The sequence below is a fragment of the Leiobunum rupestre genome, chromosome 11 (genome assembly GCF_980474605.1).
Source record: "Leiobunum rupestre chromosome 11, qqLeiRupe1.1.hap1, whole genome shotgun sequence".
Taxonomy (NCBI): domain Eukaryota; kingdom Metazoa; phylum Arthropoda; class Arachnida; order Opiliones; family Sclerosomatidae; genus Leiobunum; species Leiobunum rupestre.
Genome location: NC_143394.1, coordinates 45,361,561 through 45,388,615, shown reverse-complemented (window position 1 = coordinate 45,388,615; position 27,055 = coordinate 45,361,561). Strand labels below are relative to the sequence as shown.

Sequence of the window (27,055 nt, the reverse complement as noted above, 5' to 3'; positions counted from 1 at the left end):
GACGCCACCGGCAGAGGCTTAACGTATCGGAACTCGGGGATCTCTCACGACCAAAATAGGAGACTTAAGCCTTGGTTGGTCAGTTGTTTATGCCTTGGCTTAGAGGACTAATAAAGCCAGGAGATGTGGTCCGCTTAACCCCGCCGAATCAAAAGCGGATCGAATTAATCGGGTTAGTCGACACGCGAAGACCCCGACAAGACACACACACGCGCGTTACGTACAGACATTACTGTAGGGCAAATGTCCTTTCGATACGGATTGGTCCCCGTAACCCCCCAAAATTCTATTTCGAAAACAATCCCGCCGTAAAGCTGATGACCCAATTTCCACGAATGGTCAAGGACGCGAGGTCACGATGACACTTGGCGTTGCGAACCAAAAATGCGGTCAAATATTACGAACATTACTTACAAAAGCGGCGCACATGTGAGTCGAACCGTCGAAATTAAGATTAGAACAGCTTACTATTAGGTCAAGTAAGACGAAAGGTCAAGTTGAAATCCGAAAGACATTCGATTTCCCTTACACTATTCACGACCTTTTAGTTACACTAAGCAAAGGACACGAAAAACGCAACCGCGTCCTCTACACGTCAAGTGAAGAATTGTCCATCTTAAGGCCCACGACAACGATTGACAGTGATACTCAAACACCCAAAATGCTCTCAATCTATCCATTTACAATAGGTGAAGAGACTTTATATGGCAGCGGGATCAATAACGAAATCGCGTAAACCTTACCCACCCCACGCTCTTTGACAAAATTATCAGCTAAACTATTGACGAAAAGTGAGCGTGTCCAAGGTCTAACGCGGTCAATCAATGCCTTCGGGGCTGGTCAATGAGAGAGTGGCGACACTAGAACGCAAAAAAGAGAAAGCTAATTGGAACCTTTGGTCACCCCTGGGGCAGTCGACGGGTGAAACGAAGCGGCTAATATGATATCGACAGGACATACCAGGAAATAACAAGCTTTCCATCTCGTTATTTCCGACACCCCGACACTTTCCACGCTCATAAAATGTGGACTCATCGCCTCATCACCGACATCCGAAATATATACGTCTACTATAAATGATACCAGTGTCCTCGGAACCAATTGACGCTTTGGGGGCTACGCCAATTTGAGAATCGTCTCAGAGTGCCAGTACTGGAGACATAATCAATCACCCAAGGCGAAGTTACTTCCCGGACTATAGCCAGTTACTTATGACAAAATCTGCCAAGGACGCCATTAAACACGAAACGCGTATTTAATTTTAAAATCGTCTATAATCACGTGTCTATTATTATATAAAAACTTGTAAAAAACGCCACGTCGAAGTCCCCGTATGCCAATATCAACTTCAACGAGTATAGACGAAAACGTGATTAAGTTCATTAAAGCAACCGCAGACGAGCGTGGCTCATCAAAACCATTACGGAGACGACTAGGAATTAACTCTCCAAAGAAAATAATGACTAGGAGGCCCTGGACCGGAGAATACTTAAAAATCACTATTAGAACTCTTCACGATACATACTAATTGTTTCCGTTTTTAAACCCATCAGCGAATGGGACGTTGCAACTCAAAAACGGTAAACTGTTCCACTTTAAAACAACGCTGTGAAACGGTCGATTTGAAGTTTCGTCGAGCGGGGAGCGTATCAAATTAGTCAATCTATAGGAAATATTATCGTTACTCGAATATCGCTTCTTTATAAAATCGACTTACAAATTAAACCAGTTTTTTTTATTAATGAAAGTGATGAATGAATGAATGAATACCCGGATGGTTGTGTATTTTTTCCTGTTGGAGCTCCAAAATAATGATGATAAGAAAGGGGAAAGTTCCAAAAAATGGAGATGAGACTGAAGACACCATTAGTGATCGTTGGTCGCGTTCGATTAAGCTTCTAAAACCGTCTATTTAGTTTGTTAAAATATAACTAGGAGGAAAGTATGGACAACGTCGCGAAAACGCCTCTGGAATACTAATCAGCGGCTTCGATCCCCTTTCTATTTTTCGGACAATACGCAATCGGTGTCCGTCCAAGGTCTAGCGGAGCCAAAATGGTCGGAAACAAATATGACAAACGGCTCGATTTCTGGCAAAAACATTCGCCCTTCAAGATTTACTCGTTCGCGAAACTTTCCAAGCTGATCCGACTCGACAACGGAACTCGGACAAAGTAAAATAATTACCATCAACAGCGCCACACGGTGAACGGATTGTTAATTAAAACCGTGGATATAGGCTGTGACAGGAGAAATTGAGCTTTCAGAAGCCCCGAAAAAACATTTCGATACAATAGGAACGAGAGGACCCGGAGGGGGAGTAGGAGCGGAAGAATATTAATACCGAAAGCGGGGAAGAGATCGGATGACGGCGCAGGGAGAGATATCGGGTTTACCATAAAGCCATCATTATTGTCTGAAACATTCTACACGTCGATGAATTGTAAAGGAAAAAATAGGGGGTGCGCCTGACGAGCACCCCACAGTCAGCCATCAACCCCTACAGGGGTCGACGGGTGCCGCGCGGGGGGACCCCCCGAAGGTGGGTACGCGCCAGAATCAATAGAATAGAGGGAGGTTTGGATGGGTTCGATTAGAAAAGTCTGATGGTTTTGACCTCTTGGTGTATGACCCGGGCGACATCAGCCATATCTTTTATACCCCCCTTCCAATGTTCCCACCACCGCCACCAGAGGGGGAATATATATATTTTTAAATTCAAACTCCGTCTCAATCTTATTCGAACCGCGAGATAACGTAAATAAAATGGCAGATTTTTGGGCACCCTTATCAGCGCCATCTAACGCGATTTAATATTTGTAGAAATTCGGTAAGTAGATGGCATCGATTCACCGTGTCGGGGTATCACGTGGCGTGAACTTTCTCACCGTTAATTACGCGCCAAAATACAGTGATAATAATACAGTATGGTATATATCTAGTGGGCGCTATCCGATTCATTATTTATTTAAGAGCGTAACTTTGAATCAAGTGCGCAAAGTGCGCTTGGATCACGTACTCGCCGTGTTTATATCATTCGTGATAGTCGCTCTTTGCCACTGCTGAATTTCTCCCCCTGATTAAACAAGCAGTCGCTCGCTGCGATCATCTAAACAAATGATAAAATACGCGAATAAGTAGATTAGTCCATTATTAGTTTTGAAATTTTTAATGTTTAGGCTTAGTTTCTCTTTTCGATATAACAGTTGCCAGCCAGCCAGATTTCCCGAAAAATCATCTTCTAACACGCCTTACGATTGGTTTTAACGTAATTAGCTTTTGTGAAACCTGGAGTGGTTTTAATGTGAAATTGAAATGAATATGAATAATCCCGGTAAATTTTATGACATCACATATTTGATAATCAGCGGCGGGAATCTCGAGTTTGGCCTGTTTATGCTTGAATTTTTAAGAATACCTGGGCGCGTTGTATAATTTTGGAAAATACAGCCTATTTGCGTTATATTTCGAAGTGATAATTAATTAATTAATTTACGTAGAAAAGATTTCATAGCAGTTGTTAAAGTTTATTTTTATTATTACAAGTGAGGTATACCTAAAACAATCCGTTTGGTGAGTCCAGGGTAAGTATAGAACGGGTAAAAATCCGTTTGGCGAGTCCAGGGTAAGTATAGAACGGGTAAAAATCCGTTTGGCGAGTCCACGGTAAGTATAGAACGGGTAAAAATCCGTTTAGCGAGTCCAGGGTAAGTATAGAACGGGTAAAAACGAGAATACCACATTAACGTACATAAAAATGCGTTTTGATGATTTTTAGGAGCATAGTACTGAAAATTCGCTATATAATGAAGCTTAAAAATTATAATCTACTTCAAATATTTATTGGTAAATTTACGCAATAGATATTCCTAAAATAGATTAATATAAAACACGTAGGAACCTTGAGGGAACTCAACGGAAAATAGTCGAAATTCGAAATTCCCGCCGCTGATTTACCGGAAATTCATGCTAGTATCTTTCCGCTTAATGTACTAGATATTTTACCCTCTTAACCTGCAACTGAGTATAGTAAAGCTTTTAAGGAGTTTCCCACAATTAAATAAATAAAATATCCAGGTGCCGCCACTGTGAAATAGACAAAAATGTAGACGAAAGTCCCGAAAAAGTAAATATGGTTAGTGGTCAAAGGAAGTACAGTCTACACAAGAAAATGGTCCGCCAGCTAAGACCTGTTTTAACCTAAAAAGCGTCAGTTAAAGCAGAATATGAAATTAAGTGATTTATAAGACCCTCCCTTTAAGCATCATACAGTATTTGAAGAAGTCGAAGTATATGCCGGTCTGCTCGGCTGCTACATGGTAAAACCTAGTATACGCCAATTTGGAAAATTTCGCGTTGGTAGTAAATTCAAGTATATATTTTTTGTCAGTTTTTTTTGTAAAACAATTGTAGATGAGATAGTCCAGTAATAATCACTTAAATTATGGCAAGAAGTATCGTAAATGAAATTTAAAACATAATTATATCAAAGGACATCGCACTTCTTCTATGGGATTTGGCTTTCGACCGAATTTTTTCAAACTGTAACATGTTGTTAAGCTTGCTCAAAGGAGCAAATTTTTCCATTGCCATTTTTCTCTAGCTCTTATAGTTTGTCCAGTATCAGCGGTCAAAAGTGGACGAAACTTAGTGTAGTCTATTTGTTAAAAGAATTCACTGCCCATCGGTTAACGTTCTACTTACCGGCGTCGGTAGTCCGGTCTCACTATCAATAGAGTTTTCTTGCCAAGATTCGGGATGCTTCCCAAAACAGAGCGTCGGATTTGGTTTCGTTCTGATCGCACGATGAACGAACAAAGTAAATAAATAGTTAAATATTGAGTTTAACTGTCGTGTGACAGTGACTTCAACCGACTGTGTGACTATAATCGATAAATAAGTGTTTGATTGGTAATGGTGTGACTGTTTCTTACCTATCAGCGAGTGTTGAATGTAGGATTCAACGAAACGGTTAATCATATATATTCTGATTTCTTAAGTATTTATTTTATGGTATGTTTTATTTTATTATTGCTCATAAAATATTGAATAATATGTAATTCCACGTACGAAAATTCATCGAATAATTATTTGCGAGAAAATAAATAATGAATAATGAAGTAGAGGTGTAAAAATCTTGGCAAGAAAACTCTATTGATAGTGAGCCCGGACTAGCGACGCGCGAACGTAGAACGCTAACCGATGGGCCGTGAATACTTTTAACAAATAGACTATACTAAGTTTTGTCCACTTTTGACCGCTGATACTGGACAAGCTATAGGAGCTAGAGAAAAATGGCAATGGACAATTTCGCTCCTTTGATCAAGCTTAACAACATGTTTCAATTTGAAAAACATCTGTCGAAAGCCAAATCCCATAGAAGAAGTGCGATGTCCTTTAATAATATATGGCGCTTACCAAGTTTTGCTATTTTAATTAAAAAGGATAGGAATAAAAGCCTTAGTTTAAACGGACAGACAACAAAAGCGATATCGTAAAGTAGAGCGACGTCCAAGTCAAAACCCATAATAGAACTCGAGATGCCGCGTCACGTAGGTCATTCTCGCAAAACGCGTTATTTCTGAACGTTTTGGTGTAATTACCTTATCCGATGTAATTACGCGGGAGTAGTAGAAAGTCTTGGAGCAAGTGGGCCCCCTTTTTAAAAACAAATACCGACCCCCCTAGCGCGGGTGCGGGCTGTAAAAACTAAAATTAAATATAAATTGATTAATATTTTTGAGGTTGTTGGAAAGTTGGATAAAGATAGAGAGGGCGCTGCGGTACCATTAAGATCGAGACAAACAAAATAGTCACTTTGACGTCGCGACTATAGAATGGCGATACATCGGGGGTATTAGGGAAAAGCCGCGTTCGAGGGGTGTGATTGAAGCCCCGGCCCAGGGCGCGCAAGGATCCGTAAAAAAGCCCACTCCGATCTCGTTTTCGCTACGTCCAAAGTCGCCGCCTGGCGGCAGATTCGATCGTCAGGGCTCCATCCGAGCGGAAAACCCGCCAAACTCGGGGCCTCGGCTCCAACGGGGATCAAACCAGTTCTGGACGATCCCGCTCTCAAATTCAATTAAGCTAGTTACCACGATTGTTTGAAGAACGTACGTTACGCTGTGTTTTTTTATATGATTTTGTTTCTCTAAGCAAACCTCCGCGCTGGAGAAAGCGTGTGGGAAAATGGACGTAAAGCGCCGCTTGGTGGCGAACGACCGCAAAAATCTCATCCCAGGACGAAGCGATCCCCCAAAATCCCCCGCTTTAAAAAAGAATGGATGGAGAGGGTGGGGGCCTTCCCGGCAATACAGCCGCGCATTGTCAAATGGCCCAATTCCAAGGGGCCATTTGCGGCGAGGGCTAAAAAATAATCGGAGCTCTTATGCCTAAATCGTCCGCTATGAATCATCGCCGCGGTTTTTTTAGGTTCCAGTTAAATGGGTACGCTCGAATGGGTGGCCCGCGGCCCTCCCAAAATTTAAGAAACCCACTGATCATTTTATTACACCGCTTGATACGGAAATGTCACGGAGGAGGCGATTGCGAAACATTTGGGATAAGTAGCCGGGAAGAACCATAGAAAAAAACAATGGGAAGATGTTCTTGTACGATTGCGCTTGGTTGGTAGAAGGGACGAACCAAATAAATGGCTCCAATTAAATTTTAATGGCTGCGAATTAAATTGACACGCCTATATCGGGTTGCTGGGAAATTGCGAACATTTAGAGCTTTTTTTTCTCTGCCTCTTATGGCGAATTTCCCGTCCTCATCTCCAATTGCTTTCTAGTAGATTTGCCACTATAGTAATAATACCGAGGTTCAGGGAAGATAAAATTAAAAAGGAACGGCCAAGCTTTTCCAAATATGGCCTTATTTCCGTATCAAAAGATTAACAAGACGTTCAATATACTAACACGTACCTTTTTTTGTCTTGAAAAAAAAAATAGCTTTTGGCCCAAAAAGTTGAAACGAAAAATAACGCCAGGTGTTTGGGTTTGAATTTTCGCCGCCATCTTAGGGGCTGCCGCCAGCGCCCCTAACTCCGTTTGAGTGATTTGCGAACTATCCTAACTTTTAAAATCGCGCAATTTAGGCTTAGGTCTCTTATATAACTGGAACGCGCCGCCCGTGCAAAACATATTTTTCGCGTCTGGTTAAAGCTTGACCGTTTCCCTTAAACGCGTTATGTCAGAAGTGTATAAGAAGGAACCCTTAGGGGGAAGTATGAAAGTTTCAGTGTTTAAAATCATAAACTATAATATTAAATCTCTGTCGATAGGATGTGGAGATGATCATGGTGTAATTACCCCCCCCCCCCCTGCACGAGAGGGGGATCGGAAACACGTCATCGTGTCGTGAACGTGATTTGATTTCTTTAGGGACTATTGATGGAGATTTGGAGCCACGCTACCAATTAACCAAATGCGCGAGACTACAACGCGTCAAAAATCAGTTAACATCCGCCAAATTTATATAACTAACCTTCCGCACTTCCCGCTAGAATATATGTTCTATAGACTTCTGGTAATAAATACAACCGTTTAGTAATAAGATATAACAGTCAAATAGGTCATCGGTAAACCAACTAAATAAAAATAATAAAAAGACTGATGGATTATCCAATTAAAAAGGTCCGCATTTTAATATTTCCCTCCCGCCATTATCGAATCTAGAGCGAGAGACGTCACTTTCGGGGACAATCAATAATTAACTTTTCCCAGAATTGACAGAGTTAAGTTTCCCAAATTAATAGAGACATGACGCGGGAATTCTCCAAAGTCGTAATTATCTCGTCAGAATGAAATAAAGAGGGGACAGATAGACGATTTGCTTTTGCCCAATTGGCCTCTCTGAAGAGGAAAACCAGATGAAAAAAACTATTATTATTAATAGCGGAAAATGTCAATAATTTAATCGCCAATTGAGCTGGTCTGGGCGGATTTATAATATAAAACGAAGCCACGAAACCTGGTTTGGATCATAATTCCATTTTATTTACAAACATTTCTAAATTTCCTAGCTCGAATAAGGGGATTGATTAAATGTCCCAAAATAGCCCCTAACAATTATAGCTAAAGAGAGGACCGAGGCGGGGGGGGGGACGAGGCGGGGGGAGGGGGTATGTCATGTAATTAGGACGAGCAATTTCCTTCATCGGGCTTATTAGTCTTTTGGCCCGTGACAATTATTTACCAGAAACGGCGCCGTGTAGCTTTCTTGTTCGCTGGCGGCGCCCAGCCAGTAGACTTTGAAAAATTACCCACGATGCACTTTCCCCCCATCCAAGTATTTTCCCTAATTTAAAAGAGCGCCCCCAAGTGACACCTGACAAAACTAAACGTCCCTCGTGTGTGTTTTTTTTTAAGATTGGAAAAAAAATTAAGACATTGTCCAGACACGAGTTATATTTCTGTCTCCAGAGAGAATTACACGTCGACGGGAGAGGCTCGAGCAAATCGTGTCCTGTCGGGGCGGATTCAGGGTGTGGATGAGTCCAAATATTTTAAGGACCTCGGGGATGACTTCATATTTTAAGGCTATGTAAAAATCTCATTCGCACTCGGACTATACGCGGGCCACCGTAGTAGAAGAAATTTGCATAATACGAATATTATAATCCACCACCGCCTGCAGATATTAATCGTCTACTGATAGCTTTATCTAAACCCGCGACTGAATTGCCAGATTTAATTACAGGTTATATTAAGAAAAATTGGCACAATATTGAAACGAAGTAATCGTAAAAAACGCCTCGAGATAAATAGTTCCATTTGACAAAGATTACATAAACCAGAGAAAATTCAATAAATTGACATTATTTTGGCAGCATCTTTTAATCATCTAAAGGAAGAAAAAACAGAAGATCGACGTAAATTGTTCGGTCGTAAATCAGGGTATTCGCGAAATCACTCTGTTATCGTGAAAAGAAAAATTTAAGGAAGATCATTAAAAACAGGATCTCATCCAAGGGGTAGGGGGCACGTTTCCCAAAACAAAATTAAATAAAAGACGACTTTCGGACGACGTCGAACTTCAAAAGCGAAAGGAAACTATTCATCAAAATATGAAAGATAACATTTATAAATCATAAACGAAATAACCCACTCCATCGCTCCAGTCTGAACGCGACCGACTAAATAGGCGATTAGGTAAACATTTTTTCTCCCGAGACTCAGAATTTCCCGCTCAATTAGTATCAAGATATCGACCCTCATTATTCACGTGTTGAGCGTCAGGCCCTCTAACGGGAAACTACTCTATACCAAAAGCCACGAGAGGTTAATTCCTATCAGTTTTCCTTATATAAACATTCGACGACGTATTTCAGTGCGAACTGGGCCTCCCGCCTTCAAAAATAGGGCCCTTCTTTGGTGATAGACCATCTCTGGATGGGAGTTGGGGATCAGTGACAACGCGACAGCGTAGCAATAACCTTTCGTGACCCTTGAAAACTTGTCAACTCTCGCTATCGTGGGCCCTGTTTTATTTAAGGTTGATGGTAATTAGACCCTCTAGAATCTCCAAATAGCTTTTTAACACGCTGAATTCAGAAAGTTAACGTTGAAATATGGTATTGAAGCACCTCAGATTCCAATATATTTTGTAGTAAATAAATAATATATTATAATATATATAATAATATTATTTTACGAATTATGTAAAGATCACTACGAAACGCACTATATTTAACGAAATATATATTTATATATATATATATATTCCCGTTTAGGTATTAAAACCACTCGCATCCCAATATAATTTGGTAACTATTAAGTAAATAATATTATAAAAATTTAATAAATATTTTACAAATTATATCAAGAACACTACATTATCTACGAAACGCACTATATTCAACGCAATTTTAATCTCGTTTAGGTATTAAAACCACTCACATACCAATATATTTGGTAACTATTAAGTAAATAATATTATAATAATTTAATTAATATTTTTAAAATTATTTCAAGATCAATACATTATATACGAAAAGCATTACATTCAACCCCATCTTATTATCTTTTAGGTATTAAAACCACTCGCATCCCAATATATTTTGTAGCTATTAAGTAAATAATATAATAATAATTTAATTAATATTTTATAAATTAAATCAAGATCACTACATTATCTATGAAACGCATTGCATTCAACGCCATCTTATTCCCGATAAGGTATTAAAACCACTCGGATCCCAATATATTTGGTAGCTATTAAGTAAATAATATAATAATAATTTAATTAATATTTTTAAAATTATTTCAAGATCACTACATTATCTATGAAACGCATTACATTCAAGGCAACCTTATCCCCGTTTAGGTATTAAAACCACTCGCATCCCAATATATTTTGTAGCTATATTAAGTAAATAATATAATAATAATAATTTAATTAATATTTTATAAATTAAATCAAGATCACTACATTATCTACGAAACGCATTATATATTATATTTTAGGTCTTGAGATTTATTTCAACACCCACAGATTTTAAAATCATACGCGAGATCGTAAGAGAACGAAACTTCAAGGGCTAGGGTGCGGAGATAGTTGCGAAGAGTTGGAGGAGGTATGATTGCAATATCGCGTGAAACGAGGAAAGGCGAAGGAAGAGATAGTAGATGCGCTTTTGTTTCGATTCGGATGCTGTAGAATATAGAAACTCAACTCGTCGAATGCAAATACGGAAAAAGACAAAAGAAGCGACCAATACCTTCTAACGTTTCAAAAGTATTCCAAGCTTTTGTTTGCTCGGCGCGAGGGCGCTTTCACCTGGGTCCGCGACGCCATCTGAATATCGGAACGAGGGGCTGTCCCATCAGGACCTTCGCAACCATTCCAACAAAATAAAGAATAATCCTCCTACTCTCAGACGCGATACGAGCCTCAAAGTAATAGCCAAATCACAAGCCACAAATCTCCTTTGTAATACAGAATGGATAGCACCACCTTGTCCAACGTAAACCTAAAGATTGGCATGGCGGCTTTCTCGGCCGACCCCATCGTTCGGGAGGCGCTCTATCCTTTAATCAGATGTTTGTTCGATGGCAAAGAAGAATACGCCGGGTTGGCGTGTTTGAGGACGACGGCGGTGCCGGGGAAAACGCCGAAAGGGGCTAAAATGACAGTCATCCAACGACTTGGAGTGTTGCTTTTCAAACTTTGGCCTCGGCAAAACTCGGCTTGATTGCCCTCGGGGCACGCGGATCCGCTAATTCGGTTTGCGCCACGACGCGCCAAGCCTTCCCAAACGCGTGTTTTAGTTTGTCGACTTTGGCCAAAGAATAAAGCGGGAACTAGAGAGACGAACGCTAGAGTCTCCAAACTTCGAGGTTAAAGGCGGCGATCCATCGGATATAAAAAGCCTTTTTCCACTATCGAATCTAGTCGAGGTCGAATGAAATTTTCCAACCACGTAATGAAGGGGAACGAGGCGAGGGCCAAAACAAACTTTGCGCTTACTCTGTGCAATTGGTAACAATCCTCCGCGCCTAAAGCGAGACCAGCGCCACCGATGGCGTGGTTAATTCCTTGGGTAAAGTTAATCACCTAAGGCGGCTAAAAGGAGCAAAAAATCGACCATAGAACTTTCTTCCTACAGTGAAATTGCTTACCCGCGGAGAGTTTGGGGGGGGGGGGGGGGGAGGCGGAAGTCGATATTATCGAGAGCCTAACCGAATTACGACGAAACGTTTCTGTGTTGTAGGCTCTTGATAGGCTAACATCCGTTTGGTTGAGTTTTCAACGAATTTTTTTTTTTTTGAAAGATACTTTTTCTCTATTTTAAGCAAAAACGTTCGCGTTTCGTTTTACATAAATAAACAAAGTAAAATCATTATTCGTGAATAACCTGTAAATAAAGTTGAAGAAACCCTAACGCCTCGTTATCTTCGGTAGACGTTGGTAATACGTCTACCTTGTTTTCTCCGAACCGTAACTGATAAGATAAAATTTAACTGCACTTAGCAATTCCCTAGGCGCGTTCCGTAAAACATAGAGATGTAAATTAAACAGATTTACGCGTCAATATGTCGCACAGCGAATCTATCATGAAACAATTCGTGGAGGACAGGACGAAGAAAATCTTCACGGACGGGATACTCAAAGTGGACGACGAAATCTATCACATTCACCAATTGATACTGAAAATCTCCAGCCCTTATTTCGTCAAATTATTCGAAAGTCCCTTGAGCCAAGGCCACGATTTGGAGTTGAAAGGAGTCTCCAAAGAAACCTTCGAGGCGATCTTGGATTTTCTCTACGGAGGTGAAGACATTCTGAATTTGGAGAACATCGACGAAATGTTGTTGGCGGCTGACATGCTCTGTATCGATATGTTGTTCGCAAAGTGTCGGGATTACTTCGAAAATCATTGGAGGGAGATGAACAATATTTCGACAGTCTATCACCTCGCCGAATACTTCAATCTGGAAAAGGTCTCTCGGCAAGTACTTTTTAAGTTTACCACGGAATACCTATCTACATTTCCATTGGGAAAGGACATTGCCGACGTTTCTTACGACCTCCTCATAGCTACCTTGCAAAATCCGGAATTTCGGGATTGCATTTGCGAAGAACAGCACTTGTTGGATATCATCTGCGAGTGGTTTCTATACGATCGAGACAACAGACTCCAATACGTCGAAGACCTGATATCGCGTCTGCATTTGGAGAACGTGGCGCCATCCGCCTTGGGGACTCGGATCACCTTGCTACGAGACCTGTTCAAAGACCGGGATGACTACGAAATGACCAAAGATAAAATATCGGACATGGTGCAGAAGAAAATAGTCGCGAAAAAGGCTCGAATTGCCCAGTTAAGAATTAGTTTCCGGTTAGTCGATTACGGTGAAAACGACGTTACGATCGTGGACTCTATCAACTGGAACATCAATTGCTTCCTAATTAACTATCGTCTACAAGAATTATTACTTAAGGACGAACTTCTATACATATTCGGCAACAAGAAGGTGGCGACGTACAACCTTAAAACCCAAATTGTAAGTCCCAGTTTGGAATTTAAAAACCCAAAGTACCGATTCAGCGTCGCCCTAAGCCAGGGTTCCTTGTACACCGTCGGAGGCATCGAACAACTGAAACCCAACCAAGTAACTTCCTTCATCTACCAATACGACAGAAACCTCAGCCAATGGCTACCCAGGGCGGGTCACGAAGCCTCCACCGTGTCCTTGTGCTCACCTTCGGTCACGGACAACGACGGCACTTTATACATAGCGGGAGGCGAAACTAAAGACGGTTCCGCGTTAAACTACTGTTACAAATACAGCGCTATTAACCAGTCATTGAAAATTTTCAATACCACCCTGTACGTCAAGAGCCCGAAATTAGCAGTCAAGGGCGACACCCTCTACATTTTCTCAACCGAGAAGGGGCTCCTCAGCAACTGTTTGCAAAAAGTGCATATTCACAACCAAAACAAAAACCCATTACCAGCCAGCAAAATCAAATTTAGAAAACACTGCAAACTCCTCGACACGCTCACGATTAAAGAAGGCATCGTGTTAGCCTTCAGGGACGACTCCGAACCTCAAGACGTGTTCCTGAGCATTTACCACCCGGAAGAAGACTACTTGGAAAATTTGGGCTACGTGCGGGGATGCGATTCCTTTCACAAAGACATTCTATTTAAAGAAAATTACCGTCTATTTTTAAGACAGTATTAGTTAGGAGAACGCTTTAAATCGTAACCTCTGACCCCCGAGGGTTGTTTTTACGACAAATAAGTCCAATACGACACGGAATCAGAAGTACATTCTCGCGTGTAAGGGTTTATACACGCGCCTTCTTTGTTAAATAAATTGATTAAATTACCAGCTAAGAGCTAACGCATCTCTGTCCAATTCCACGATCGAGTTTTGCTCGAAATGTAATTTAAAACAGCGAGCGTGGCGTTACGAAACAACAAACAGAAGTAAGTATAAATTATGGGCCGAAAACCCGATAAAGGTCCGCCTCTCTTACTACGGAAGATTTTTAATATTAACTCGGCGATCGTTTGAAATGGACTGAGCGTGTTCGATTCTGTACGAAACGTCGAAAACAGTTTACTCAACGCCTCAAAATCACGAAGGCAAACAGACAAGTCGCCGAAAAGCGTCAGATGGGGGCGCCGCGACTGTTGTTAAACACGCGATAAACAACGGAGGCCTTCCACTCATTACCGGCGTCTAAAAACGCTAAATGTTGGTCGAGCCGGCCAAAGAATTGGACACGCCACAAATGCGTATTGGTCACGCCATTTCTCAATTTCGCGTATTCGTCCGCGGTCGTTTTAAAGTTACCATTTTACGGCTTTCATCGAATTAAGTAACTCGTAACGCCAATGATTACGCGTCCAGCCGCGGCTTCGGACGCGTGAGACGACGGACACGGACTAACGGTCATTTTAGCCTAGTCAAAACGCGCGTGCCAAAACCGGATTTATTTAAAAGGGAAATAATCGATAAGCAAAGTTTTCGGACATCACCAATGGTCAGATACCATCAAATACAGACGAGGGGAAATAAATAACAAAAAGGGGGGGGGGGTGGCGGTGAGTGGTCAGCAAACTTTAACTAAGCATTAAGGGCGCGGGAAGAGGCATAAATCAAACGGGTTAGCGACTCACTCCCGTTAAGAGTGGACATTGTCCGGAGTGGACGGAGGTCACGCTTCCCACATCGCCGGGTCAAACTTTGAATAGGAAACGGACGCTGTCACGCACCGCGACTGACCATTTCGCGAAAGCGGCGAAAAGTTTGGATTGGAGACTCACCCGTTGTATTGTCCGTCAATCTCCATTGTCCATCTCCTGTCCACCGTGACGACATTCGGACGCGCTACCATCCTCGGCAACGCCGCGTAATCGAGTCGTAAACTTGATTAAGGATTCATTCGCTCATTTATGGCCTTGGCCAAAAAAAATTTGACTTCTTTTAGAGGAATCGTATCAAAGCTAAAATTGTGCAATATTGTTACATTATTGTATAAGAAATATATTATTTATTCCAAATATTATATATCATTAAAATTTTAATCTTGTCTTCCAAGTTGACTATTTTCACTCTACGCAATGTTAAGTTAAAGGGAACCACCTATGGACTGCATTGTAAAGGATTATATGATTAGCGAATAAGTAGATTAGTCCATTATGAAAAGGGATAATAAAGCTAAACCCTAAACAAATTTGAAGAAATTTAAAAACTTACTAATAGCTCGTACCGATAGGTCTTCGAGCAAACAAAAAGACTAATCTACTTATTCGCTAATTATATAATCCTTTATTTTATTCTACGAACGTTAAAAATATCTCATTTCTTTAAAGGGTGTTTGAACTTTCATATTCATGACGGCTCAACGAATTTCGAATTCTTCTCACCCGGGGTGAGTCCAAGGACATCCTCTTTTGCAACCCCCTTCAGCCATTTCGGTGTATGGTTGAACCCCCAAACCTACGCCCTTGGATATTTATCCATCAAGTTTCTACTCCCTTTAAACAAAATCAACCCAACACTTTGGGCCATAATTTCCAGAGATAAATTGAATAAAAAGTCCCAATTTTAATTAGTATAATAGTTATTAACGGGTAAAATCTCTAAGAATTTTCTACTTGACGCGATAGAAATAAGGAAAATTAACATGATCGATGTAGAGGGGCAAACGTCGACAGCAGCTCAGAGGGACACAGTTAGTCTGGACAGTGTCGATCGCAGCCGGGTTGCGGGGGCGATAAAGAATGGCGTCCGGCGAGTACCTCGTGACCCGGACTCGCTTTGTTTCGCCCCCCCCCCTGTCCATTACCGAAGACATTCCAGGCCAGGACGAGGCTTAATTGTTTTTATCGAAGCGGCTAAATTCATCCCCCCCCCCTTTTAGGGCGATTGCCAGGCACCGCGAGAGTAGATTAGGGGCCTCCGACCGGGATGACGGCCAAAGGGTTGAGGGATGATTGAAACGCTACACGCTAATGGTTTCTTCATAAATGACCAGCGTCCGAAGCGTCCGAATCAGCGGAAAGGTCAATGCCAGGCGCCGTTGCTCTCAAAAATTAGACAAAGACCCTTACAACGTTGTAAGTGACGGACCAAGTTGATACGAAAAATAGTGAAATCGTGGCCTATTTCCGAGGAGGTAGCCATTTAGAAAAAAAATGTACACCAGATTTCCGATTTCCAAATATTTCCGATATTTCTTAAATATTTCCAGATGTCCAGGATTATCAAAAATATTTCCGATATTTTTTAAATATTTCCAGATATCCAGGATTATTAAAAATATTTCCGATATTTCTTAAATATTTCCAGATATCCAGGATTATCAAAAATATTTCCGATATTTCTTAAATATTTCCAGATATCCAGGATTATAAAAAATATTTCCGATATTTCTTAAATATTTCCAGATATCCAGGATTATTAAAAATATTTCGGATATTTCTTAAATATTTCCAGATTTCCAGGATTATTAAAAATACTTCCAGATTTCCCAAAATACCCAAAACATTTCCAGATTTCCAGAAATTTCCATTATTTCTTTCGATTACTCGAGATTTCTTTTGATTTCTCGATTTCCAGGAATATCGAAAATATTTCCCTTTTAATTCTCTAGATTTCCAATATTTCTAGAGATTTCTAGAGATTTCCTTATATTTCTTTCGATTTCTCTAGATTGGTAATATTTCTTTTGTATTTAACCCGTTTTTATTAAACCCGCCAATTTTTCAATTTAATTAATTTTGTATTTCTAGATTTGTACTTTTTATTTGGTATTTCTAGATTTGTACTATTTATTTTGTATTTCTAGATTTGTACTATTTATTTTGTATTTCTAGATTTCCAGATATATCGAAAATATTTCTAATATATCTCCTGTATTTCTAGATTTCCAAAAATATTAATTTCGATTTCTTACTATTTTGTACCCAGATTTCTTAAGTGACTACCCCTCCTCGCCTATTTCAGTTCATTTCGGACACACTTAGCGTCACTTCTTAACGCGTTTCTTGCCTGACAAAACAGCCACGCCTTCCGTAAAGTTCTGCTGGTTTCCTTAGGTCATGTTTGCTGTTTGTTAGGAGGCATGTTAGTTTTATTATATATTATTTACATTCAAATTTTTGTTTGTAATTCAATTAAATATATCCAGATGACGTTTCGTTCAGTCACAAGTAACGCAATAATATGAAGTATGACACTTGTAGACTTGCGCACTGGTTCCTCCTATATCCATTATGCTACCTTTAGTCATGTTTTTAATAACCAATCTTAAGTTCCTAGTTATCATAAGTAATATATGACCTCTAGGTATGACATTAGGATTTTTTTTCTACATCATTTCTTCACAGTGATCACTTTCATTTTGAAAATGTTTTAAATTTGCTAGGCCAATCTAAAAATATGCGATAATTCACTAACAAAGGAGACGACCCTAGGTGGCTTTACCCGTTTTTGTTCCAAGTTGGGGGATTGTTAGACCTAAATGTAACATGAAAAAAGCTAAAGTTAAAAGTTACTCTCGGCTTCCGTTTTTCCATGGCAACCAAAATCCTTTCTGGCTCCATTAAGTTAGCCCCACCAAGTAGGCAATTTTGAAATTAGTTAGTGCACCTTATTGCACCAGAGGCGTAGTGAGGGGGGGGGGGCAGGGGGGCATACGCCCCGGGCGCCGAAGGTTAGGGGGGCGCCAAAGAGGCGCCTAAAGTATTAAAGCGGATATTGGAAACTTGAAATTTTTTTAATATATCAATTAAATTAATATTTATTTTGTTATTGATAATGGTTAGGTTTCGTTTAAAAACAAGGACTTTTATGGCGTAGGTGGGGAGAGGGGGGCGCAAATTTTGGAGTTTGGCCCTGGGCGCCAAATAGCCTCACTACGCCACTGTATTGCACCCATCATGCACCGTAGTTAATGGAGCCTATTGTTTCTGACAACTTAAAATGAAAATATTCTAAAATGACAAATTCTAAGTTTGTGCAAAAACAAATTTTACATTTTTTCGATTAATTTGGAATAAAAAATATTTTGGGTAAACTCGAGCTAAATTGAATAAGAAGAACGTAATTTTAAGTATAATACAAAATATTTGTAAAACGTATGCTGTGATAACTGCCATATATTTTCACCGATAAATCTGAAACTTTCTACACTACATTATCTGAACGATATAAACAGCCCTTTAGATTTCGATAGAAATACGACGCCATTTTTTAAAATGGCGGATATAAATATAAATCATGGTGCGATTAGTTCGGTAATTTGCATCCAATTAATCTGAGATTTTCTACCTTACATTATCTGCCCGAGTGAATTAGTGCTATAGATTTACACAGAAATCCGACGCCATATTATTCGTCGATTAATCTGATTTTTTTACGTTTCATTGGTCATTTTCCCATGTTATTTTACTTTGATTTTGTTTTTCATTTTAAGTTGTCAGAAACTATTTTTGGTTGCCATGGCAAAACGGAAGTCCAGCCTAGCTTTTCCCTTTAGGCTTTTTCATGTTACCATCTCGGGTCGTTTCCTTGTATGACGCCACCAGCTGGCTGGCGCTATTTCGATATTTTCGAACGTCACTGTACTAGTAAAAACTTTACTTATATACGCAATTTTATTTAATTATTTTATATAATATCAATCAGAAGCTCACCAATTACCAAGTCCAAGTTCATCGTTGCAAAGGAGCCTATACTAAAGAGCTACGTCACGCAAATTGATGCGTTCGAAGCGCCATCTGCTGAAGACTAAAATTTCAGCGACAAAGCAAAGGTACACCTATCGTCTAATGTTGATTAAAAATAAATAAGATAGAGCGATTACAGTTCTGATTATATTTCATCATATATACCTTTAAATTTTACCCACAAGTCGGTCACAACCATTTGTCTAACCCCGTTTAAAATAATTACCTTTAATTGGTAAATTTTGAAATGTTATCCATGATATCTCGTATTGGACTACGCGTGATGTTAATGATAGATCAAACCAAATCTAGATTAAAATGAAGATTAACTCGAATTGAAGGCGAAATAATGTTGCGGGATTTGGTTTCCATTGGCCTTAACGATACCAATATTTTTGTTCTATGTTGCCAAACTCTCAAACTTGGAAATTTCAAACTCCGAAAAGAGTCTTATGCATTTTTTAATTGAGTGTTTTATAATAAAAGGTAGAGGTTTTGAGGTATAATCAGAGCTAACGGTTATAATTCGTACCAAAGCTTTAGCTTCGTTCAGTTGCGCTTTTAAACCACTTGAAGCCCTTAGGCGTAATGCAATTTTTGGGTCCATTTTGACCCCATCTCGAGACCTAATACAAAATTTTATAATATTACGTTTAGTACCCCCGCAAGTTGGCAAAACAGGGCCCCTAAAATTCGGGGCCCTGGCTTCCTGACGTCACACCGTCAAGTATTAATTTAGTATAGGCTGAAACGATATAAGCCCCTAGTAGGGGGTTCAAGACCCAATAGGAAATTGATTCGGGAACACACAGTGCACAGTATCATACGGATTAGGTAAAGTTGATAAACTAAACCCCCCGCAGTTGGCGAAGGGGGGAGGGGAGGGGGTAGCGGTGGTCTAAGTAGATCAAGATAAACGAGGAAATAATAGTCTGGAATACGAGAGATCGAAGGGTGGAAAACAGGGTTAGGACTGAGCAGGTGGTCCGCGATGGCTTCCACCCTGTCCACCAGGCGGCGGCTCATTTCAATTAGAGGTACGTACGAGTTCACTTTAAAAAACAAAATACCAGGAAATAGGGTTTCCCGAAAATCTCCCGCTCAAAATTGTAAGCTACTTTCGGGGTGGAAACGTAATTAAATCCAAATTACCAGTTGAGTTGGCATCAGAGAGCCTACTTTGTAGGTTCTATTTCTTCTGGTTGGCTTTTCGTCTGTTACAGCCGATCAGAAATAGTAAAATACGAAAACATTTGGAGAAAAAGATTACATTTTGGATCGTCAGATGGCTCGGATATATCTAGACCATAACTTTTTACTCAAAGATTACTATTAATTTTTTGGTTTGCTCCGAGGGGTAAGACAGTCTCAGATAATCTGTACACCGAGTTCGTGCATTTAGCACGGTTAAAGGTACATATTTTCAAAAGTACAAGAGTTCCATTTAGCACTGTCAAAGGTACGGCAGTGTACACCGAGTTCGCAGAGTGTCTTACCCCTCGGTTTGCTCGTTGATAATCGATTGAGTAGCGTCCGTAAACGTAGAGGTCGCGGACGGTTAATCATTCTCCATGTTTAAATTGATTTTTTTCGGGAAAAAAATTTAACAAAGAAATTTACCGGTTAATATTTCGTAAAATGATTAAAAAACGTGTATGATTCTTAAAATTTGAGCTTTTTATCCAAAAAAACGTCGTTTTTCCGATTAAATTTAAAAATTTATCAAAAAATTAATCGGATAATTCAGAAATATAAATTACTTGATCAAAACGTTTTACGAATAATTTTGAGAGCTTTATCTATTGAATAAAAGTTAACCATCTCCAACCTCTACGTAAACGAGTTACAAATTGTTCCCAGAACGAATAACAAACACACATCAAAGCATTTTAAAATTATCTAATCGTAGCGAAAACCGAGATATAACGAGCTTGAAAGGGAATCTGCTGGCGTAGAGTAACAGCGCTGGAGATATTGGAGAGGCAATTTAGGTTGGCTAGCGGCCCATTTGCTTCAATCATCCTGTCGGGGAAATTGTTTAAATATTGTAATTGATGGTGGAGCCTAAAGTCGCGTCCAGCCAGAAGCAGAGGCAGACCGTACATCAGCGCGCCCTCGCCGACGACTCCAAAGCATTCGCTTCAATCAACACCTCCAGTCAAGGTCCTCGCGCAACTTACGAACTCATTCCCGCCTGGCTACCGGATAAACTTTTCCGAGGCGTACGGGAATCGCGCGAGACGATTAAAGAAGAGGCGATCTTTATATAAGAATTTAAGAGATTGCGTTAATTCCGCAGCGACTCTTAAATTAAGCGTTGTCATCCGAGGAGAGGCCCCCAAAATGGCTCTGTTTTGGTTTAGTCTGTCGAAGCGAGACTGGCACCAACTCGGTTCTCCTTCTTCCCACAGAAGGTCCACTGGCGACATACAGCCAGGATGGCGCGTATCCCTACTTATTTAAGGGCGTTCTTTAGTCATTTATTTGGTAAACGCTTATGTATTCTCATGCCAACGTGTTGTAAACTAAAGTGATGGATGCTATAGAACCGCGCCTATATCTTTAGCACCCGCGTGAAGTGTCTCCAGAGCCAACTGCTTTTATCAAATGAGAAATTAGCTTCGTCATTGACGGGATTCCGACGAAATATAAACACGCCATTACAATTCCAACAGCAATATGGCAACGCTCAATGTCTTAGGGCGGCTAACAAAGGCGTACCTCGTAACTCGGTCAAATCGCCTCCGATCATGGGAAAAATATTACCGTTCTTTCCCTTCAGTTTTTCGAAATTGAAGTCGACGAAAACAAAAGTTCCGTATTTAAAACTATACAACGTCGGTTGGGAAAAACCAGAAAAAGGAAAAAATAAAGTATCGATTCACGTGGGAGATAGTTTGAGGGTATAAAGTTATAGACAACAACAACAACGAAAAAAAGAGCCGTTATAATCGGGAGCCATCTTGGGTCGCGAAAGATAATCGGAGAAAATGACAATTCAGCCTCGTGGAAAGAATGGCTCTTTTTGGTCGTCTTCCGTCGCGAGGGAAATGACGGCGACGGGTGACCGGAAGTGGTGGTCCCGAGTCTGGCTTCAGATCACTGACCACGACTAGGCCAGTTGTCGTCGCGCGTCGAGAAACGACCCGAGTTGCTGAAAAATAGGTTTTTCGAGGGTGAGATGAGAAAACGGGAGGTTCCCCCAATACAAAGAGAGCCGGAGAGTGAGTGAGTTTCATTGTGGACTCACTGACGAAATAAGTAGAGCGGGGGTCCCAATGAGAAGATGGCCGCGCGGAAACAAAGAAGAATGATGATGGCGATAAGGAGCCAAATATGATGATATTGTGGGAAACTAATCTCTTCCTTCCGATGTGGCCGAAATATTGCTTCGTTTTCGCAACGCGCGCATTGGCACTGGAAACCCAAACGGAAACCGTCTGTTGGTCGCCAACGGAGTTTAACTCTTCCCGAGTTTCGTTTCGTATAAACAGGACCTCGCTGATGGGAATAGCCTAAATTTAGCATGACCACCCATCCACAAATTACTATCGCGGAGCATTGGGATAGTTTGAAAATCAAAACAAAAGGCAATCTTCCACGAACAATTTTGTACCGGCACCGTGTCCGGGAGGGGCCAAAGTCTTCGGGCCCGCGAATATCCCCGGCGAAGAAGGATGTTTGTCCGCCCCCTTCCGTTCAAAAAACTATAGAAAAGCGATCAGCACCCTCCTCGGAATAAGGTATTATTCCCGGCTCAGCCAGCCCCTAATAAAGGGCTTTCTCCGCGGTACACCTTCCCCATTGGCGAAAGTAGGAAACAAACAACGGGTTGTCAACGGGGACCCTATACGCTCCGAGTACTTAAACACGGGCCACCCACCACCGCCCATTACCACCGTCGCTAGAAGTGGAGCCAGCTAAGATTGTCCGCCTCTGTCCTTGGAACAGTCTATAGAGAACCAGGCGCGGAAGTATAGTAAGAAGAAAAGTCAATAAATGGATGATTTGGATCAAGATTTATCGGAGAAACCGCGCCACCCCCGCTTCTATTCCGTACCTCTCAATGCCCCGAAATAAATGGCAGACCGAAAGAGACCAGAAACGACAAGTCGGGCTAGCTATCATACTAGATTCTCGAATTTGCCAAGACTGTCTAAGATATTAGGATACGGAAAATAATTCGATCAAATACCATATCGAATAGTTGATTCGACAAATCGAATAGACCTTATCAAATAGCAGGGTTTGGATGAAATTTTTGGATTTAAAGTCCCTGACTTATCCAGATTATCCCTGACCTTTTTTTGGCAATATCCCTGATCTTTTTGGTGATATTCCTGGTAATTTTTCATAGAAAAAATACAAAGTTAAATAATTTATTTTTAAATATCACAAACTTGATTATATTTTATAACAACATACTGAGAGCGTCTCTCTATTCTCTCGGGAAAAGGTGCCAGAGAAGCGCCCAAGAGAAGATAACTATAATTTTTTCTCTACGATGCAAAGTTTGTTGACTAATAAAATCACTGTATTATTTAAATCCCGGACTTATCCCTGACCTTTTACGATATTATTTAAATCCCTGACTTTTCACCCCAATTTGAGAATCCCTGACTTATCCAGGTTATCAAGGATATCCAGGTTGCGTACGAACCCTGAATAGTCCAATATACTAAAAGAGTGGTTGAAAATATTCGGTATTTCAAGTTGTTCGAAAAACTGGTAAAATAACCTTTGAGTTTCTCTTCGTTGAGGAAGTCATGGATAGTGGTGCGGTGCTGCCCAATTTGCTGTTAGGTATCTGATGGTCTCTATATATTATTGAACCTGAAGTGTTTTGGAATTTCTTAGAACGGCCAAGTAAAAAAAATAAAACGGTAAATTCAAAACCACAAACTATTTGGTATTCGAATTATTTGATATTTGATCGGTTAATTGACGCTGCATTTTTTCATTTAAAAATATTCTACTTAACTATTCGACGTTTTAAATATATGATTTGGTATTTGGCTTGGCTAAAAACCAAATATTTGATATTCGATTCCATCTCTAAAAATGATATTGTCACATTTGCTAAATGTTTCCCGTTCCATAAAAACTTGTCGAGGTTAACGGTATTAGTTAGTGTAGGAGCTGTTGGCTCGCGTGGCATGCAGGGCTTGCCACCACCGTCCTATACGCATTGTAACCTGGCCACCTGAATTAATGCCTTTAAAAGTAGCTCGAGGACTTAGGCCTAAGGTGGTGCCTTGGGTATTAGCCTAGCTGATTATTATTATTAGTATTATCATAAGTAACATAATAAATATAAGTATGACAATTAACGAGATTTACAACCAAATTGATTTTCATAGTTATTGCGTAATCAAGATGTTTTCTCAGCACAGAGCCCTCTAGTGTCTAAAATACGCGAGACTTCCGCTAAGCCGAAATATCTGGTTTCCGATAGATAGGCGGAATATTAGGCTAAAATGATAAAAATTAAAAAAGTTTTTATCGGCGCCACGAGCTCATGGTTTTATTATCACGCGTGATTCGCACCCGGGCTTCAAAACAAAGCCAAGCTCCTCGCGACTCCAGAACGTGCTCTCCGATATTAGGCTTAAATTTTTATCAAAACGTAGTCATCCAACACGGTAAGTCGCGAGTCCAAGTATCAGTGCCGAAAAAATGTTCGGTTAGAAAATTAGCATTAAAGCAATAGGAAGTGTCATACTTATATTATTATGTTACTTGTGGTATATAACGGAGTGGTTAGCACTTTCGCCTCGCAGCAAGAGGAGCCGGGTTCGATCCCAGCTTGTGGCACTGGGTGAAAAACTCGGAACAACTCCTTCCGCGTTGAGTTTGCAAGTTCTTTCCCCACTGGTTTATTATTGTTATTATGTTACTTATGTTATTATCTACCCACAGAGAACATTCACGGCCTACCGCATTCCATAACATTCGTCTTCGCATAGAGTACTTAGTGGGGTGAGAGTGAAAAGGGGGACCGTCTTTCCGATAGAAGAGAAAGGGTGGCGAGGGGGAACACGAAATTTTCTAGAGTCGTAATGTTGAATGGTCACGTCAAGTCTTTTTCTTTGCTAAATATCTCTCGGCTAGATTCTGCGTCTCTTCTCCCTCGCAACGAAAGCGTTTCCTGAATTATTCATGCCGTGTCTTCAGTCCCTTACCTACCTACCTACACACGGCCGCTCAACCACCACAGCGCCAGCTAGTACTGTAGGGACACTATATAAGCAGCGTGTCGTAGTAATAATACAGGAGGCCTACCGGGGAACAGTTCCTGGCATAATGTATAAGTCATAACCACGTCGCCGTCGCGGCCCGCTGCAATGCGTGTGGTAAGAACCCCTTCGATCATTTATTATTCAAGCTAAACCCTGTCTTCGCCTATAACCAAAGATTACAAATACATATATTTTACATTTAGCCTATTTATGGACGTATGTTCCAGTATCGCGTTATTTAGAATCTTAAATCGCAAATACCCCTTTCAATATAATCAATATAATTCACAAGTAATCAATAGAATTAACTAGTAATCAATGGAATCCACCGGTAATCACTCGTAAACAGTAATTATCATGTGTTACTAAAACGTAATAAAATTATAATCTACAGTATTCACTTGTTAAAAATAAATGCAGTAATCAGTATTCAACATCAAAAGTAATCAGGAATCAAAAGTAATCAGGAATCAAAAGTAATCAGGAATCAAAAGTAATCAGGAATCAAAAGTAATCAGGAATCAAAAGTAATCAGGAATCAAATGTAATCAGGAATCAAAAGTAATCAGGAATCCAAAGTAATCAGGAATCCAAAGTAATCAGGAATCAAATGTAATAAGGAATCAAATGTAATCAGGAATCAAATGTAATCAGGAATCAAATGTAATCAGGAATCAAATGTAATCAGGAATTCAATTTAATCGGGAATCAAATGTAATCAGGAATCAAAAGTAATCAGGAACCAAATGTAATCAGTAATCAAAAGTAATCAGGAATCAAAAGTAATCAGGAATCAAAAGTAATCAGGAATCAAAAGTAATTAGGAATCAAAAGTAATCAGGAATCAAAAGTAATCAGGAATCAAAAGTAATCAGGAATCAAAAGTAATCAGGAATCAAACCTAATCAGCGGAATTCAAAAGTAATCAGGAATCAAAAGTAATCAGGAATCAAATGTAATCAGGAATCAAACCTAATCAGCGGAATTCAAAAGAAATCACAATAAATCAAAAATAACCATTAGTATTCACCTGTAGTCTAGAGAAAAATAACATAATAAAGTAGAAATAATGCTAATCACAATAATTAGTAATCATTCTGGGATGAAATCATACGGAATCGACGGATTTATTTAGAAATCAGCAATCAATGTGTACAATCAGGGCCGTGCTTAGAGGTCTCGCGGCCCCGGGCGAAATGCATGGGCGAAACTGACAATTGTGAGTGTAGCGGCCCTCCGGTATATACATCCCTATGGTAAAATTTTAGCGGCCCTGGGCGACCGCCCTGCTCGCCTCCCCCTAAGCACGGCCCTGTGTACAATTATTTTCCTAGCAACAATAGTTTTCGTTGTAAATATTTCGGCGTTACACTTAACTCCAATAGTTTGATTTCTTAAAACAATAGCTGCGGGTGTAACGCTAACGGAGCGAATAGTTTTCACAAAGTACTTCTTTAAAAATTATGGGATGCAGTTTCAGCAAAATCAACACGCTGTCCCTAATTACTTTAGGTTTAAATTAAACGCCGATTATAAATGCGAGTTAATTAGTCTCTCCTCCCAAATTAAGACGTAATTAACCCGTTTCCGGAGGTTACACGCAACTTATATACCTGCATAATTCTTTTAAAAAAAACTCTAAGGAAGCGAAAAGTGGCAAAGAAAAGGAGATAAAAAACTCCACCTCCTTCGCCGTATAACGAGTTTATTCAAAAAAACGCAAAACCCCATTCTTTAAAATTTTTCATTCATGTAAGAATCTATTGAACAAGCGGCTACGGAGACGGAGGGGTGAAAAGATTCGACCCCCCGAAACACGGAGTACTTAGCGAAAAGACGGGGTACATATCGTAGGGGCAGAAAATAGCCAGAATAAATTGGTTCCTAAAGAAGAAAATCTATAGCGAAACGAAGGAACATAGGCATTACCACGTCACGACACGCTGCGAACCCCGCAATCTAGGCGGGTAATTTCGTGTCTGACCACGAAGAGAAGATAGAAAAATGCACCAAGAGGTAGGTTAAGAAAAGATATATAAAAACTCGTCATAAATCAAACCCCCTCCTAAATTGGCGCGTATAATGTAAGTGTTAAAGGTCCTACCTACCTTCCTCGGGATGC

At 40.2% G+C, this 27,055-nt stretch overlaps 1 protein-coding gene across 1 annotated transcript; it reads left to right on the top strand.

Moving 5' to 3' along the window:
• Nucleotides 1-12,038: 12,038 nt before the first annotated feature.
• On the top strand, nt 12,039-13,694 carry LOC149922991 (kelch-like protein 40). Its single transcript, XM_090162335.1, has one exon. It carries the CDS (start codon nt 12,039-12,041, stop codon nt 13,692-13,694), a length of 1,656 nt encoding a protein of 551 aa, XP_090018461.1.
• The last annotated feature ends 13,361 nt before the right edge of the window (nt 13,695-27,055 follow it).

Bases quoted from the DNA above. Each gene is read 5' to 3' on its own strand.
- LOC149922991 (XM_090162335.1), top strand. From the start codon at position 12,039: ATGTCGCACAGCGAATCTATCATGAAACAATTCGTGGAGGACAGGACG.